This window comes from Phyllostomus discolor, chromosome 12 (genome assembly GCF_004126475.2).
Source record: "Phyllostomus discolor isolate MPI-MPIP mPhyDis1 chromosome 12, mPhyDis1.pri.v3, whole genome shotgun sequence".
NCBI lineage: Eukaryota > Metazoa > Chordata > Mammalia > Chiroptera > Phyllostomidae > Phyllostomus > Phyllostomus discolor.
In genome coordinates, this window is record NC_040914.2 from 28,128,431 (window position 1) to 28,147,395 (window position 18,965).

The window sequence follows — 18,965 nt, forward strand, 5'->3', positions numbered from 1 at the left end:
TGGACGAAAAAGGAACCACTAATAAAACTGACAAGCTCAGAATGGGCCTCCATACGGGCCTTAAAAACTCAAGAGATCGAAAGTAACCACGTTATGATCTGAAATACCTGATGTCACCACCAACGACCGGGTCAGAACCAAACATGACATACACCGTCACAAGAAACACCGCACATGCAGTCATGGCCACTCACACAACCTCAACCACAGACGATCGCATGCAAAGAGCACACCCCCCACACACACACACCTTCACACACCAACCCTCGTTAACAAAACTCTCCCTCGCGTCCCCGCACCACCTAGGAACCCGCACGCACTTAAGGTCCCGCCCACTACGAAACATCGCGATATCCGGCCTTACCTCTTGGCTACAGCCTTTACACAGAGACTACGTTTCCCAGGAGACACTGCGATGCGGTCCCAATCGTGATGCAGCCCCGGCGCGGCTTTGTGCGTCTGCGTCTGCGCCATCTTCCGGCTCCGGGCGGCTAGTCCGCCGGTACTGAGAAAGAAGCTCAGCTGCGGCTGTGGGGAGCGCAGCCGCGGTGGCAGCTGGACCCGAGGAGGCGGCAGGTGAGGAGCTCCGGAGGTTCCCAAGCGCTCAGGGGATCTTGCGGGAACGGGCGCCGCGGCCGGGCTGGTTTCGGGCCTGGGAGGAACCGGAATGTCTCTGCGTAGCATCGGTCTGCGGTTCCCGTGCTCTGGACTACTTTTCCCATCGGTCCCCGCTGGCGCTCCCTTTTGGCGTCACGGCCCACGACCGAGTCCCCAGACCCCCTTACGTGGGTGTGAAGGGGTCACGACCCGACGGAAATGCTTGAGGGTGTTTTGAGTTCTTTTTTACTCACTTAAAAAAAAAAAAAAAATTCGGGAGGAAGTCTTATTTCTTGAGATTCAAAGAGTTGCAAGATCCCAGAAGATTTAGAAGCAGAGACATATACCTAGGAATATTTTAGGTGATTGTGTTCAAAATCTGTGGGGAAAGGGTTGAGGAAATCCTGGGGCATTCATGCCGTAAAATGTTACAGATAATGCTAAAACAGTGGTCATAGGAGAAAAAGTCGTAACACGACATCAAGGAACATTTATAATTATTTCATTCACACGTTGCTTACAATTAAATATTTGTAAAAATATGTATATATATTAGACACACGTTGGGCACTGTCCCAAATTCCTCCATAAACAGCTCAAGAAGTCGATAAATGACATCACTTTCAACACTTGAACATTTTCTATTCCAATTTTTTTAGGGTGTTTTTTCCTTTTTTTTTTTTTTTTTCCCCATGTGTCCCTAGGTGGGTAGGTTTTATTTCTGTTCCTGAAAGTTGATGTTGTACAAAGAGTCCAGTTCTGAATGTCATTCATTTGTCAGTTGATGTCCTTCATCTGGCTGGGCTCACATTGATTGATTCAACCACTCACCTACTTGTGGGCTGTTATGTACTAATTTCTGGTTCTGTCTTCCAGAAAATATTTTGTCCATGCATCTTCACATACTGTTATTTCTGTGCAGTGACTTATTTGCACTGTTATCTCTGTGCAGGGACCTGCTCCATCTAATTTACTCTCTGTACCCACACCCCATCTGTTGACTCTAGGCAGGGTTTACAAAATGGTGTCCACCAAGGCTTAAGTAGGGCTGTGGGGCTCTTTGTGAATTTGGAAGTTGAGGGAGTGCCAGGGAGACTCCTGAAGGTGTTACATTGTGGGTCTGAGTGAGTTAAGTGGCCAGGTCCTGGAAAGACTTTATTCTTGGCAGGGTTGATTTGAGCCAGGCAGGTTCTCTCTTCCTCCTGTCTGAGGACAGCCTTCCTTTTTTCCCTTTTTCTTTTAATATATATATATATTTTTTTTTTAATTGATTTGAGAATCAGAGAGAGAAAGAAACATTGATCTGTTGTTCCACTTATTTATGCATTCATTGTTTGATTCTTGTATGTTCTCTGACTGGAGATCAAATCCACAATCTTGGTGTATCAGGACAATGCTCTACCCAACTGAACTACTTGGCCTGGGTGAGGACAGCCCTCCTTGTCCTTGGGATGCCATGTGGTCTCTGTCACTGGACCAGGTCTGAGCATCCCCATCTCAGATTTCCATCAGTGACAAGGTAGAATTCTCTGGGTATTCAGGAGAAATGGGAAAGGCTATTGGTTCCCTGTTTGTACTTGCAGTAGCTGAAGTTGAGTTTTTTGAACCTGAGTGAGGGCCATATTTTGTCCCAACTCCCTCTAATTTGTTGTTAGGTGGGGGTTCAAGGGATGGGGAGGATGGGAACTTGCAACTGTGGCATTTAGGGAGTGCAAGGCAAGCCTGGTCTCTCATGTTTGCTGTTTTTTCCCCCAGTTCTGCCGTCTCAGGACTCGGCTCTTCCCCAAGAGAGGAGCCTGGAGAAGGCCTCATCAGCCCATGAAATTCTGAAAGTCATGTCCATCGTGAGTTTTAAGATCATGTAAATACTTGCTTTCCTTATCCTGAACCTTCCTTCCCACTGAATCTCCATCCAAGAATCTTGTTCTCAGGGCTTCCCAGTTTCAGGAGTAGGAGGACCAGGCAGCTAGTATCTTCTCCCATTGCCCTCTTCTGTCAAAAAACATTTGTTTGAGTTGTTTTGGTTTGGGTTTGTTTTTTTTTTTAATTCTATAAAAGTTGAAATTCTAGGTGTCACATGGAGAATTTAGTACATGCCGAGGACAGAGTAACTCATAGTTGGGAAAACTCCAATTAGCTGGATTTTCATTTTCATCCCAGACCTGTGTACCAGAGCTTTGGTTTGTAGTAAAAAGGGACGTTCAGGTGTTCTTGACGCCCTTGTTCTCCTGCCATTTGCTTGCAGCAGAGGCCTCCAGCCCTGGTCTTTTCCACCAGCACATCTCATTCCTGCAGAGATCTCCTGCATCGCCTCTCATCCAACTAAGAGACGCTTCCATGATGTATGCACATAACACACCTGCCTGTCATTGCAGGGGTCAGACTTGTTCAGGGATGTGGCCGTCGTCTTCTCCCGAGAAGAGTGGGAACAGCTGACACCTGCTCAGAGGGACTTGTACAGAGATGTCATGTTGGAGATCTATAGCATCCTGCTCTCACTGGGTAAGGGCCCCTGCTCTGGGAGTTTGCAGGTCGCCGTTGGGCAAAGCTGTTCCTTCCTTGTCAGTTTTGGGCTACCCTTTGAGTGGTTCAAGGGCAGCTCCCTGGGTTGAAGCCACATTATTCCCAGCCCTCAGATGACTATCATATCTTCCCCTGTCCCTTCCTGCAATGGCCTCTCGTTCTTGATAACCAGGCCCTAGATCCAAATTCTGGGCCCCGCAACATAACCAGGTGTCACATTCTCAGGTCCAGATCTTGCCGTTTCCAAACCCGATGTGATCTCCTTCCTGGAGCAAGGCAAGGAGCCCTGGAGGGTGGAGGAGGCAGTGACCGGAGGCCTGTGCCCAGGTAAGTGAGGCATGGGCAGGCGGAGGGAAGCCACAACAGAAAACTGTCCAGCTGGTCAGCGAGGAAGCAGGTCCTTGGGGGTAGAAAATGTTTCCTCCAAGTCACCAGACTCAGTGGTCAGGTCCCAGTTGTCATCTCTGGCAATTTGTCAGCAGCATTGGACAAATGTCATTTCCTTCCTGAAGCATTTGTGTATTTAGGTCATCAGTACCTCTGTCATCACCTTGCTTATTAAACCACCTTCAGCTTCCTCTCTTGGATCGTCTTACCTTCTCTAGATGTCAGGCTCAGATGTGGGCCTCTTCCTTCCTGTCTATTCCCACTCCTCAGGACCTTCTCTGTTACCATGCTAAACACCATCCATACTTGGCCTGTCCAGTATGGCACCACTGTGTGGTCATTGAAAATTATTTATTTATTTATTTATTTTTAAAGATTGTATTTATTTATTTTTAGACAGAGGGGGAAAGAGTGAGAAAGAGAGAGAGAAACATCAGTGTGTCATTGCCTTATGCTCCCCGCACTGGGGACCTGGCCCACAACCCAGGCATGTGCCCTGACTGGGAATTGAACTGGTGATCCCTTGGTTCACAGGCCAGTGCTCAGTATACTGAGCCACACCAGCTAGGGCTGAAATTTAAATTAATTACAATGAAATACATTCAAAACTTCAGCACCTCAGTTGCAACTACCATATTTCAAATGTTCAGGAGCCGCTTTCTGGCTCGTGGCCACTGTATTGGACACCACAGATACATAACATCTCTATCACTGCAGAAAGTTCTGGCAGAGAACACAGATGGTTACCTTCACCTTTGTGTCTCCCTCACACTCCAGCGACTAATATCCAACTGCTTTCAGATTGTGGCCACCAGGGTGTTCACCAAGCACGCCTAAGGGAACAAGTCCCAAAAGGAGTCTTTGATCCACCCGGACAAGTCTACTCTTCCCCGTTCTACATTTTGGTAACAGGGCATTTGATTCTTCATCTTGCTCAAGTCAAAAACACTTGATGCACTCTGGCCAGGTGATTCAATTGATCGAAGTACCTTCTGGTACACCAAAAGGTTGTGGGTTCAATCCCTGGTCAGGGCACATATAAGAGTCAACAAATGCATGCATGAGTAAGTGGAAGAACAAATAGATGTTTCTTTCTCTCTCTCCCCGCCTTCCTCCCTCCCTCCCTCCCTCTTCCCTTCCCTCTTCCTCCTTCCCACTCTCCCTCCCTTTTTGTGTTTCTCTGAAATCAGTACACCAAAATTTAAAAAATAAAATTAAGTAAAATATAAAATTTCATTCTGCAGTGGCACTGGCCACATACCAGACATGCAGTAGCCATGTGTAGCTAGTGGCTACTGTGTTGGACTGTGCAGAGTGGAACGTTTTTAGTGTCACAGAAAGTTCTGTTGGACTGTGTTGCTCTTTGGTCTCATCCCCTCTGACTTCCTCTCTTGCTACACTCTCCATTGCTCATTTGGTTACAGCTGCATAAGCCTCTTTCCTGCCCCATCAACACAGGGGTTGGCGAGTGTTTTCTTTCAAGGGCCAGACAGTAACTGTTTCAGGCTGGCAGGCCATGTGGTGTGTGTCGCAGCTCCTCACCTCTGCTGTGGTAGCTTGCACCCTGACTTTGACACAGCTGGTATATTTCTGCCTTGGCCTCCGTTCTTGCTATCCCCTCTGCCCAGGATGCTCCTGCTCGGGATGGAGCATTTCTCAACCTCAGCAAGGTTGACATTCCCAGCAGGATTGTTCTTTACCGCAGGGGGCCATCCTGTGCGCTGTGGGGTGGTGAGCAGCCTCCCTGGCCTCTACTTACCACAGGCCAGTAGAGCCCTGCCCTCGATTGTGACCACCAAAAACGTCTCCAGACATTGCCAAGTGTCCCAGGAGGGTAAAAGCTTCCGTGTTTGAAAACCAATGTCACAATGTAACATAACACCAAAAACATATCTATCAACAGTTTTCACAACATACAGCATATTGTAAGAGAATTTCAAATGGAGGACAAAGAACTAAGCCTCCCAGGTGTGCTGGGTTCTTCTGCAAGGAAGGTGGGGAGAGGCAGTCTTATAGACTGAGCCCTTTACCTGCAGGGTTGGACGCTCTCGGTAGGAAGTGTGAAAATTGACTTAACTTTCTAGGACACCAGGGAACTGGAGAATTGCTTAATGTGAGGGTAAAACAACAAACGTTTGGTGACCTAAAGTGTCAGAAGAGTGGCATTGAGAGGCTCCCCAAAAGGAATCCCTGTACCTGTTAAACGGTCACTCCTCATTCTTCTCCCCTGCACCCCCCCCAGCCCCTGACAATCACTAATCTGCTGTCTGTGTCTATAGATTTGCTTACTCTGGATATTTTACGTAAGTGGAACCGTACAATATGTGACCTTTTGTGTCTGATTTCTTTTTACCCAGCGTAATGTCCTTATAGTTTATCCCCATCGTAGCATGTGATAGGGTTTCCTTCCGTTTTAAGGCTGTTTATATTCATCACAACTTTTGTCCATTCATCTGTCAATAGACTGTTGGGCTCTTTCCACATCTTGGTTACTTTGAATAATGTTGCATTGAATATAGGTGTGCAGATATCTCTCTCACCGTCCACTTTCACTTCTTTGGGCTAAATACCCAAAAGTGGAATTGCTGGGTTGTATGGTAGTTCCATATTTAATTTTTTTAGGAACGTGTATACTGCTTTCCACCTTGACTGCACCATTTTACCAACAGCGCATAAGGGCTCGAATTTCTCCGAATCTTTGTCAAGTGGCTATTTTCTGTTCTTTTTTTGTTTTGTTTTGTTGTTTGTTTTTTCAGTAGTGGCAATGCTCATGGCTGAGAGGTAGAATCTCATAGTTTTGGTATGCATTTGTCTAGTGGTTAGTGATGTTGAGCAGCTTTTTGTATGTTTGTTGACTATTTATGTATCTTCTTTGGGAAAATGTCTATTCAAGTCCTTTGCCCATATTTTTAATCAGGATGAGTTGTTTTTGTTGTTGAGTTGTAGGAGTTCTTTATATAGTCTGGGTATTAATCTGTTATCAGATATATGATTTGCAAATATATTCTTCCATTCTGTAGGTTGTGTTCTCACTCTGTTGTTTCCTTTGATGCCTGGTTGTTTTCAAGTTTGATGTCTATTTTTGCTTATGGTGCAATATCCAAGAAAGTACCACCAAATGCAATGTTGTGAACTGTTCCCCCATGTTTTCTTCTAGGAGCTTTATAGTTTTGGTTCTTTGTTTCAGTCTTCAATCCCTTTTGAGTTAATGTTTATATTTGTTGTGAGCTAAGGATCCTTCTTCATTCTTGGGCACTTGCATATCCAATTTCCTCAGCATCATTTGTGGAAAAGCAGTACTGTCATCTTTTCCTCATTGTGTGGTCTTGGCCCCTTATCAAAGATCATCTGACCACATGCATGAGGGTTTATTTCTGGGCTGTCTATTTTTGTTCCATTGGTTGACACGTCTGCCTTTGTGCCAGTACCACACTGTTTTAATTACTGTTGCTTTGTCATGTTTGTTTGTTTGTTTTTAAGAGAGAGAAGAAGGGGGAAAGAGAGAGAGAAACATTGATGTATTCTTCAGCCTGTTCACACATTTACTGATTGATTCTTATATGTACCCTGACCAGGGATTGAACCCACTACCTTGGTATCAGGACAATACTCTTAACCAACTGAGCCACCCAGCCAAGACTATCAGATACTCTTTTTTTTTTTTAAGATTTATTTATTTATTTTTAGAGTGAGAGAAAGGGAGGGAGAAAGAAAGGGAGAGAAACTTCAATGTGTGGTTGCCTTGCATGCCCCCTTACTGGGGACATGGTCCGCAACCCAGGCATGTGCCCTGACTGGGAATCAAACTGGTGACCCTTTGCTTCACAGTCCTATGCTCAATCCACTGAGCCACACTAGCCAGGGCTGATACTCTTTATGAGCACCTTTGCTTTCTGCCCCGTGCCCTAGGTAGTTCTTGCTATAACCATTTCTTTACTAGCCTAGTGAGTGGATTCCTGTTATTGCAGTAAAATGGACTACTGCAGCCAAAGTCGTGTACCAGATGGAATCAGGATCCATTACACCATTCAACTTCTTGCAGTTTGAATGAGCAGCAAAGAGAATTTCAGAAGATGCCATCCCCATTAAATTGGAGTCTGATTCTCTAAACAAGGAAGCAGGCCCTCCTTTTTTGCAGATCACCTTAAGGCAGTGAAAAGGACCAAGAGAGACAGGTTCTGTTAACACCAGCTCCATTCTTGGTGTTCAGCTGAAGTTCAGAGGTAGAAGGCATCCCAGCAGAAGACTGTCACTGGGTTACTACACTTCCAGGGGACAGGTGATCATAGGTCCCCATGAAGCATGACAGCCCCCAGCAAACAGATACCCCACTCTGTTCCTTTGGCCAGGTGAAGATCCAACCACCTTCACTGTCATTTCTTAAAATCTACTTTATTGAGGTAGTCATTTATATTCAGTGAATGTAATGTTGAATATTTAAAGTATAATATTCTAAAGTTTAAAGTTTATATTTAAAGCTTAAAGTAATACTTAAAATTTGAAGTGTAATATTTTGATGAGTATGGACAAATGTATACATATAACCACCACCACAGATAGAGTGGTGGTGGTTATATGTATAACCACCACCACTCTAGAATGTCTTGGAAGAGACATTTCCAAGAATGGCTCTTATAACCTCCTCCTTCATCACCTCACTCATTTATGGTATTTCTTCTTTCTTTATACTGTTTGTTTTCTAATTGCTTAACCACATTCAGGAGCCCATAGGTATTATCCTAAGTCCAAACTTTTAAATTTTTACTATACAAGTTGTTTTTTCTGGAAAAGGAAAAAACTAATATATTCTTGCTCTTTTGTTCTTTTCCAGTCTTGGAGTCGAGATATGATACTCAGGTCTTATCTCTGAAGCAGCCCGTTTGTGAAGTGCTGTCACCCGGGTACGAGAGAACAGAAAGCCTTACAAGTTGTGGTCCCGAATACTCGAGTTTCCAAGATGACTGGGAATGCAGACACCAGTGTGACAGACAGCAGGGGAATCCAGACGGACATTTGAGTCAAATGATAATTAATCATGAAGAAATGCCCACTTTTGACCCGCAAGTATCCCTTACTTTTTATCAGAAGATCCATCCTGGAGACAAATCCTATACATATAATGATGGCAGCGAAGACTTCTGGCCAGAGGACTTCCTTATGAACCATCAAGGAATTCATACTAATGAGAAACCCTATAAATGTAAGGAGTGTGGGAAGGCCTTTAAATATGGTTCACGACTAATTCAACATGAGAATATTCATTCTGGCAAGAAACCATATGAGTGTAAGGAATGTGGGAAGGCCTTCAATTCGGGATCAAATTTCATACAACACCAGAGAGTTCATACTGGTGAGAAACCCTATGAATGTAAGGATTGTGCCAAGGCCTTTAGTCGGAGCTCGCAGTTGATTGAACATCAAAGAATTCATACTGGGGAGAAGCCCTATCAATGTAAGGAGTGTGGGAAGGCCTTCAATCGGATCTCACATCTTAAAGTACATTATAGAATTCACACAGGTGAGAAGCCCTATGCCTGCAAGGAATGTGGAAAGACCTTTAGTCACCGGTCTCAGTTGATCCAACATCAGACTATTCATACTGGCAAGAAGCTCTATGAATGTAAGGACTGTGGGAAGGCCTTCAATCAGGGCTCAACCCTTATTCGACATCAGAGAATTCACACTGGTGAGAAGCCCTATGAATGTAAGGCCTGCGGGAAGGCCTTTAGGGTGAGCTCACAACTTAAGCAACACCAGAGAATTCACACTGGAGAGAAACCCTACCAGTGCAAGGTGTGCGGTAGGGCTTTCAAACGGGTCTCACACCTTACTGTGCATTATAGAATCCATACGGGTGAGAAACCCTACGAATGTAAGGCGTGTAGGAAGGCCTTCAGCCACTGCTCACAGCTAATTCAGCATCAGCTCATTCACACTGAGGAAAAGCCCCGGGACTATAAGGAAGAGGGGAGGACTTTCCATTGTGATTCAGCTACTGTTCAGCACCAGAGAATGCAAAGTAGAGAAACACAGGTGAATATAATAAATGTAGAAAAGCCTTCCATCAGCACTTACCCCTTGTTGATCATCAGAGAAATTATGTTAGCCAGCAACCACATGAGTGGAAGCAATGGGGAGAGCCCATTGGCTTAGGCTAATCACAGCTTTGTCCTTCCATCTCGGGGTAAGACTTAAATGTACCATAAGTCAGAATGCTTTCATTCAGAGCTGTCCCTTCTCCTAAGTCATAAAGTTCATACTGAAGGAAAATTTTATGGATACAAGTTGTCTAGACCATGATAGTCAAAGAAGCAAGGAAAGGTTGGGAAAAATGTCTCTTAACGCATTCTTGATTCACCTTTTCTAACTACCATGTAATAATTTTAACAGTAGCCGAAGGTTTTCATTTTCCTATAAAGTGAAAAGGAAAAAGAACTAAAACAGCGGAATTACTCTTGGGGTAACAAGAAAATAAATCATGCAATTACCATAAACAGTAAAGAAGAATAAATGACAGGGTTGCAGGTTAATCCCTGGTTAAGGCACATCCAAGAAACAACCAATATATATGTACTGTTCCCCCAGTATATATTGTTCTGCAATATATATTGTAACAATATATTGTTATGTTATACATAACTAAGGGGAACAAAAACCATGTTTCTCTCAAAGAGACAAGGAGAATTTTTGTACATTCCAACAGACAGAGATGTGGTTGATGCCACTCAGAGGAATTTCAAAGATTTTATGTGTTTTTAGAAAGGGGTAGAGAGGAAAAGGGAGAGAAACATCAATGTGTGGTTGCCTCTTGAGTGCCCCCTACTGGAGACCCGCCCCACAACCAAGACGTGCCCTGACTGGGGATTGAACCAGTGACCCTTTGGTTCATACACCAGTACTCAATCCACTTAGCCACCAGGCAGTGCTACTCACAGTAATTTTTATAACCTTTAAATGCATGTGAAACATGAAAACCTGTAAGATTATACATAAATATTCCAAATGTAGTATTCAAGAAGCCAGAAAAGAGAACACCAAGCATCCAGATGATAAAAGAACAAGTCAGTACAAAATAAAGTAGAATGTGGTCATCTTACAACAATCTTAGTTTTCATTTCTTCCTGACCCAAGACTAAACTAAGTTTAGCAGATGGTTTCTTAATTTCCATGTCATTTGATTGTTTGGGGTTATCTTTTATAACATGTTGCAGAGAGAAGGGGTTGGTTGCTTACCTAGCAGCCATATCCCACTCCCCTTCTTGTTGGCAGCATCTGTGTCTTGCTTTAGAATCTGAAGGTGTCAGAGGCTAATTTCTGCCTCCTTTGCAGCTCAGGTAGGCCACTGTGTTCCAGGGACCTGCTGGGCTTCTGGGAAAGATTTTCCTAATTCAGAAGAGACATATATTAGGAAGACTTTCCTTGTTTTCTGCTATTAAACGTTTTTCTATGAGATCATGGTGTCTGGAGTTGCTGCAGCCATTTTGGGATCAAGAGGAGAAAACAGAAGATCTAGAAACCAATTTTGAAACTTTCTTTGATGCTTTCTTAGAAAAATAAACCTTTATTGCTAAAGTTCATTTTAATTGGATATCTTGTATACTCACAGCCATAAACATCCTGAATTATAACATTTCAGATTTTAGTATGATTGGCAAATATGGCCTAGATATCAGTACCTACCTTTTAAGATTTGACATTTTTCTTTGTGGCTAAGTACAAGATTGATTGTTTATGTTCCTTAACATTGAAAAACACTACATACTATTTTTTGTTTGAATACAAGGTTCTGTTTAAGCCTGTGGATTATAATGACAAAATTCTCCATGTTCTCATATTATTTGATATATTGGGTCAGAATTTGCTAAAATTGAACTTCTTGGACCAAGATCATGAATTTCCAGAGATTTTTACTTTTTAATTTATGTTGTTTGACTATGACTTAAGCCCTATTTATGAATCATACTTTTTATTGTTATATAATATCCTATTGTGCCAGGGGTAGTGATCAACAAACCAAATCTGGCCTGCTGCCTGATTTATAAATAAAGTTTTATCAGAACAGCCATGCTCATTTACTTATTGTGTACTACTGGCAGAACTGAGTGGCTGAAAGGAAGACTGGCCACGAAGCCTGTGTTTACTGTCTGGCCACCCTGGCCAGTGCAACTTAGTTGAAGTGTCATGCTGTACACCAAAAGGTTGTGGGTTTGATTCCCAGTCAGGGGACATGCCTGGGTTTCAGTTTGGTCCCAGTCAGAGCACATAGGAGAGAAAACCAGTGTATATTTCCCACATCAATGTTTCCCTCTCCCCTTCCCTTCTCTCTAAAATCAATAGGCTGTCATCAGGTGAGGATTGAAAAGAAAAATTTGCCAGTTACGACCTAGTGTGATTCTCTGTATTTTATTACCATCCTGTATCTTTGTTTAGCTGGTATGTTTTTGCCCATCCATTTATTTTCAACCCCTGTCATTTTAGTTATTTCATTTTTTAAAAAAAATCACGCTGATTTTTTGAAACACTGAATTTTTCTATAGGGAAACTAATATTTTTGTTTAGTGTGCTAAATCTCCTTTATTCCTTTTATTTTGCATTTATATTATCTTGGTCTTTTCTTATGTTGGTTCATTAGTCCCTTTTTCTCTTGCTAAACTGGAACTTCCCACTGTGGCTGAGATGGTGATCTGCTTTTTTTTGTTTGTTTTTTTTTAGATTCTATTTATTTGTGAAGACAGGGAGGGAGACAGACAGAGAGGGAGAAGAACATCAATGTGTGAAAGAAACATCAATGGGTTGCTTCTTGCCCTCATCCCAAACAGGGACCTGGCCTGAAATCCAGGCATGTGCCCTGATTGGGAATTGAACTAGCAACCTTTTGGTGTGTGGGATGATGCCCAACCCACTGAGCCATACTAGTCAGGGTGATCTTCCCATTATTATTTGGTCAGACCTAGTGTGCAAGGTCTCATTAATAGTGCAATAATGAGAGCACTATTACACTTTGTTACCTACCATTTTCTTTGCCACTCTCCAAGAAGAGTCACCACCCTTGTTTTCTTTTCCCATCCCTTCCCTAACTTAATGAAGATTTTTAGCCTAAACCTTTTACTTTTGCCTCTATTTCATTTATTTGATGCTTCCATTACTGCCATTCCCACTTATGATTTTAATTTAAATTTAAACACACTGAGTAACACTTATTGCTGGCCACCATTTCCTTTCATTGTTTTCCCAATCATCAGGAACAGTTCTATATCAAATGATACATGGTTAGACTATTTTATTGAATATTTATATTTATCTCAACAAATGGTATATAGCTGGTAATTCTCAGAATCCTTACATGTCAGAAAAAAAGTTTCTGGTATCCTCACAAATTATACTTTTGGCAGAACATTTTCAGATTGTAGTTGTTTTCTCAGTAGTCCATAGATGTTCCTTCATTGAATTCTGGTCTTCTTGAATAGGAACCCAAAGCTGATCTGATTCTCTTAGCTTATGTAGATAGGTATATTTGTTTCATGTTGTTGCTGTAACAAATTGTCAAAAACTTAGTGGCTTAAAATAGCACAGGTTGCCCTGGTCAGGAACTCAGTTGATTAGAGCATTGTCCTGATAATGCCAAAATTGCAGGTTCAGTCCTTGGTAAAGCCACATACAAGAATCAACCAATGAATGCATAAACGAGTGGAACAACAAATCAATGTTTCTCTTTCAAATCAATAAACTTAATTTTTTTTCAAGTTTCTTTCTATCCTCAAAATCTAGAACTTAGGCTGCGTAGGTTTAGATAGTCACGTACTTTTTTCTTTTACTGGCCCAAAGAAATCTTTTTCTACATATTGCTTCCTTAGTACTTCTCAGTTGTTTATTTCTATTTAAAAACTAATGTTTTGAGTCAACAGGATATCCTCATGATTAAAAAACTTGAAGATGTAAAAAAGGCATGCAGGAACAAGTCTTTCTATCTTTTTTCCCTTTTGTCTGTTACAGCAACAGAATACTACCTCTCTGGCTCTGATTCTCAAAGTGTGATTCAACCTTTCTGCCTACCTCACTTCTTTTAATGTCAGTAATCATAATTCCTCAAAATAACCCTGCAGTCAGATTATACATTTTTATAATTTTTAACTTTTTTAATTGATTTGAGAGAGACATCAATTTGTTGTTCCACTTTCTATGCATTTATTGGTTGATTCTTGTATATACCAGGGATTAAACCCACAACTTCGGTGTATTGGGACAATGCTCTAAGCAACTTGAGCACCTGGCCAGGGCAGATTATTTTCTTTAGGAGAAAAAAAGAATAAAACAGATGTAGAAAATTAACACCAATCATTATTCAATATCAGAGAATTCATACTGGAGAAAAGTCCTAGGAATTTAAGGATTTTGGAAAGGCCCTCAGAAGGACCCATAATGTATTATCAAAGAATTTATACTGGTGAGAAGCTGTGTGCATGTAATGGACATGAAAAGGTCTTCAGTCATCTCTCATATCTTCCTCAACCACAGAGGATCCATACTGGTGAGAACCATTTCAATGCAATGAATGTGGAAAAGCTTTTAGTCGCTTGACACTAGTTGTTACTCAACATCAGAAGACTCATACTGGTGAGAGGCCCTATGAATGTAAGAAATGTGGGAAACCTCTAGGGTTACCCCACACCTCATCCAGTATCAAAGAATTCACACTGGTCGAGAAACCCTGTCAATGAAGAGAATGTGGAAAGGTCTTCTGGCATCATTTACATCTTCCTCAACATCAGAAAAACCCATCCTGGTGAGAAACCTTAGAACTGTACATTGTGGGAAGGACTTTGGGCAGTGTTCACAACTTATGTGACATCAGAAAATTCATTCCTTTTTTTTTTTAATAAGTGAAAACAGCCTTAAGCTATGTCTTTATCTGTTTATTTTAATCCTCACCTAAGGATATGGCTATTGATTTAGAGAGGAAGGGAGAGAGAGAGAAACATCGATGAGAGAGAGGAACATTGATTGGTTGCCTCCCATACACAACCCAACCCAAGATCCAACCTACAACCTAGGTATGTGCCCTGGCCAGGAATCAAACCCACAACCTTTTGGTGTACAAGACAACACTCCAACCAACTGAGCCACCCAGCCAGGGCAGAAATTTTATTCTTAATGTTTGTAAGAAACTTGAGAAGGCCTTCAGGCGCTGTCATCATCCTCAATGTTAAGGAGTTCATGCTACAGAAAACCCCCATAAACAAGGGAAGGAAAGACTTCACTGGTCTCATCTGTCAAGGAACATCAAATAATTTATCAGTAACTTTTTCAAATGCAAAAATGCTTTTTATTCAACTCATGTTACACTCACCAGCAAATGCATTATAGCATCCATCACTAACGACCATATTAACATGATAATGTAGAAAAACTCCTCAACCCTGTCAGCCATTAATTATTGTTATGGCAGCAAGAAACTATGTAAGTGGATAAATTTTGGAAAGTCATCCTAATGTACATAAAAGAATGTATAAGAGAAAATAACCCTGTGAATACCACATATGTGAGATGTAAGTTTAAAGAAATTTCATATTGATTTTTTAAAAGGTTTTATTTTTGAGAAAGAGGAAGGGAGGGAGAAAGAGAGAGAGAGAGAACATCGATCAATTGCCTCTGGTACTTGCCCCAACCAGGGACTGAACCCACAACCTAGGCACATGCCCCTACCAGGAATGGAACCAGCTACTCTTCACTTTGGGGGACGACACCCAACCAACTGAGCCACACTGGTCAGGGCTCATATTAATTTTTTTAAGGAAAATTCACACTGAAGAATATACCACGAGTAAAAGAAAAGCATTCAAGAATTTATCAGTCATTGTGCATCAGCCAATAATGTATGAAACCCTTGATGTTTAAAACAACAGTTAAGTATTTAGCTATCAAAGAATCTGAGGAAGGTGTGGAGAAGTCTGTAACAAGTGGTACAGAGCTGTTAACTCAGGTAAAAATGTAATGCATTAGATACTAACCAAGTATTTTTATGTTGTATGTCCTGCTCATTGCAAGAACAACACTACAATGTGGTGAAGTCAAACCCTGCCAGATGTGGCTCTGTCTGTACTCAAAAAAGTGACCAGCTTCAATGCATTTATATTTATAGACCAGAAAATGGTGACACTGGAAATAATGCAGGAACCAGAGACTGTTTGAGAAGCCAGAAACTGAACCTAACTTAGCAATAAGCAATTTAAAAAAATAATGCATGAACAGAAAAGTAGGTTTTATCAACCTGGAAGTTTTTTTTTAAAAGGATAGTTATAAACATTTAGCAAATTTCATTAAAATACAATAGTCCCAAACTTTTCTGGCACCAGGGACGGGTTTGGTGGAAGATGGAAAAGGGAGAAGGGGACAGGAGATGGAGGTCAGGCAAGCTTGGCTCTTGGCAGCTTCCTAACAGACTGGGGGTTAGGGACCCCAGCTATAGAGCATTATTTAAAATGAGGAGGCTGTAATAGCACATGTAAAGGGCATTTAAAAATGAGGTTAAACACTTTACATTTTTGTTGCCAATAAATTTCAAATTTTAGTTGAACTTCACTTCCTAAAGTGGAAAAACTAAGTTTCCAGAATTGACTAAAGATTAGCAAAGGGCAGGTTTTATAGAGAATCCAACTGAGTTTTTTTTTAAACCTATTATCCATTAAGATTAAAGATTTGCCAGGCTGTAGGGGTATACAAAATATTGATGACACAGATTTGCAAGTTTGGAAAAGATGCAGATCTGATCAGCTCCTTTTGAGTCCTGTGTAATCTCAATACACAAACTGAAACCTAACTTTCCAGATGTCCTGAAGCTCCCAAATTACAAAAAAAAAAAAAAATTGTTGAGTGCCTATGAGTGCCAGGCACTTTTCTACATGTGAAATTTTTAAAATTTAAATTTAAAAATTGTAACTTCTAGAAAATTAATACATCTTATTTTTCTCTTTAAAAATTAAAATTTTAAAACAGTAAGATAATAGTTGATGTGTATTTTTAAATTAGATTATTTGTTGAGAATTTAGGACATACCTGTCTAAGGTTGGTTATTCTTCCAGAGTTTAGGCTGCTTAACTAAAAAAGAGAAAAATGTTTAAAAATCACTTGGTCCTTGCAATGAGGAATGATATCCCATATGTAGAATTAAAGATTTTATTTATTTTTGGAGAGAGAGGGAGGGAGTAAGAGAGGGGAGAGAAACATCAATGTGTGGTTGCCTTTCATGGGCCCCCTACTGGGGGCCTGGCCGGCAACCCAGGCATGTGCCCTGACTGGGAATTGAACCGGCAGCCCTTTTGGTTCACAGGCCCACACTCAATCCACTAAACCACACCATCCAGGGCCACAGATGTAGAGTTAAAATGTGATACCTAAAATTTATTAACCACACCTTAGAATCATCTGAATGTTTCATTTAGGGTTACATCCATAGGTGATAAAACAGTAATGAAAACCTAGAGAATTATAGCATCTCTTTGGAAATGGGTCACCTGAGGTGCTGATGGTTTAAAAATGAGACCATGCCATGAACTATAAGGTACCAGTAATGTTCCCCATCTTAGCTCAGGTGGTGAGTTCATGAGTATTCTTCTCTAGATGAGCATGCAAATTTTATCAATGCTTTTACATACGCATTGAATAGGAATTCAGTTTGGGAATATTCATCCTTAACATCTACCTATGATAGACCTCCTATTTGTCCCCAGAGACATTCTTTTCTGTCTGTCAGCCTTCTCCCGATTCTTGTTCATAGGTGGTAAAAACGGTGATGAGATCTTTCAAATACAGCAACTGCAGGAAGTATGAGAGAAACTTCAGGTGTAATTGTGGTCAGGTAATTCCAACCTATGTTTCAGACCACATCTGGAAATTATACACAGAAGCAAGGGGGGGAGGTTCATGTTGTGTGATATTAAGGCCCTCCCATGGGAGATATATATATAATATACTAATATATATATACTAGTATGTATACTAATATATACTAATATATATATTAGTATTATATATATATATATATATATATATATATATTAGTTCCACTAATTCATGCATTCATTGGTTGCTTCTTGTATGTGCCCTGACCAAGGATCAACCCCACAGCCTAGGTATGTGTCCCATCTGGGATCAAACCCACAACTTTTTGGTGTATGAGAGGGCATTTCAACAAACTGAGCCACCTGACCAGAGCTCCCTTCTCATTTGTGAAAGCTTCAGTAATGCCACACTATGTGACTCTCTTCCTGATACGGGTTTCCAGTCACCTGGAAAGGTCATCCCTTACCTCATTGCCTGGTAGGCCCAGCTCAGACACTGCTCCCAAAATGAATTCTCTGCTGTCCCTGCACTTGATGCATTCACAGTGGTGGATGTGTCCCTCAGATGTGTGGTAGTACATTTTTAAAGATCTACATTTTTATATTTAAATATTAATCACAGTAACAACAGAAATGTTACTTCTATAGAGTTGAACAAACTAAAAGGAAACAATTATAGTTGATATACAATATTATGTTAGCTTCAGGTGTACAACATAGAGATTAGACACATATAACTTACAAAGTGATCCCCCCCAAAATTCTAGTACCCACCTGACACTCTACACTAGTTATTACATTATTGACTATATTCCCTATGCTGTACTTTACATACCTGTGACTATTTTTATACCTGGCAATCTGTACTTCCTAATTCCTCCATCTTTTTCATCTAGCCCCCTCCTCCCATCTAGTGACCACCAATTTGTTCTTTGTATCTGAGTCTGATTCTGTTTTGTTTCTTCATTTATTTTGTTCTTTAGTTTCCACATATAAGTGAAATCATATGGTATTTTTCTTTCTCTGACTGACTGATTTTACTTTGCATAATGCCCTCTAGGTCCATTAATGTTGCCACACATGACAACACTTTATTTTTCATTATGGCTGAGTAATAAGGAATTATTGTTTTATATAAAATAGGTTTTCTGGTTCTTAGTGGAGGGGTGGGGGAAGCCTTACCTAAGATCCTAATATTATTTTAACAGTCATATGCTTGGTTTTGTATTTCCCCCTCTTTGGACAACTCCCGTGGCGTTTAAAGTACGTGAAACTTCCAATAAACTCTGTGTTCCCTTCTATGTCTCCTGTTGGGCCATTTCTCCACCAGAGTGTTAGTGTGTTGTAAGGTCTGCTTCTCAGACTGTCTGCAGCAAGGCGGATGCCATTTCGTTCAGCCCATGCTGCCGGCTGTCCCAACCGCGGGGATCTGCATAGCTGCCTCGGCGGGCAGAACCATCAGCTTTCATCTTAGCCAAAACATCAGTGAATTGGGCCCAGGCATTTCAGGAGAACCTTAAAAAACAAACAAACAAACATTGAAATACTGTCTAAAGAGAGTCCTAAAGAGGAGGTGGAGAAAGGGGTAAAATTTTCCTGAAAGGGTAGCTGCCACCCCTT

At 41.2% G+C, this 18,965-nt stretch overlaps 1 protein-coding gene across 1 annotated transcript in view; it reads left to right on the forward strand.

Annotated features, from left to right (window-relative positions):
• Window positions 1–341: 341 nt before the first annotated feature.
• The window catches only part of LOC114511023 (zinc finger protein 850), a 31,761-nt gene continuing 13,137 nt past the window's right edge, over window positions 342–18,965 (forward strand). Inside the window, 8 exon segments of the mRNA XM_028529616.2 lie at window positions 342–576; window positions 2,353–2,441; window positions 2,973–3,099; window positions 3,346–3,447; window positions 8,339–9,521; window positions 13,941–14,038; window positions 14,041–14,164; window positions 18,047–18,052. Coding sequence (XP_028385417.2) covers window positions 2,433–2,441; window positions 2,973–3,099; window positions 3,346–3,447; window positions 8,339–9,521; window positions 13,941–14,038; window positions 14,041–14,164; window positions 18,047–18,052 — 1,649 coding nt within the window. The 5' untranslated portion in view covers window positions 342–576; window positions 2,353–2,432.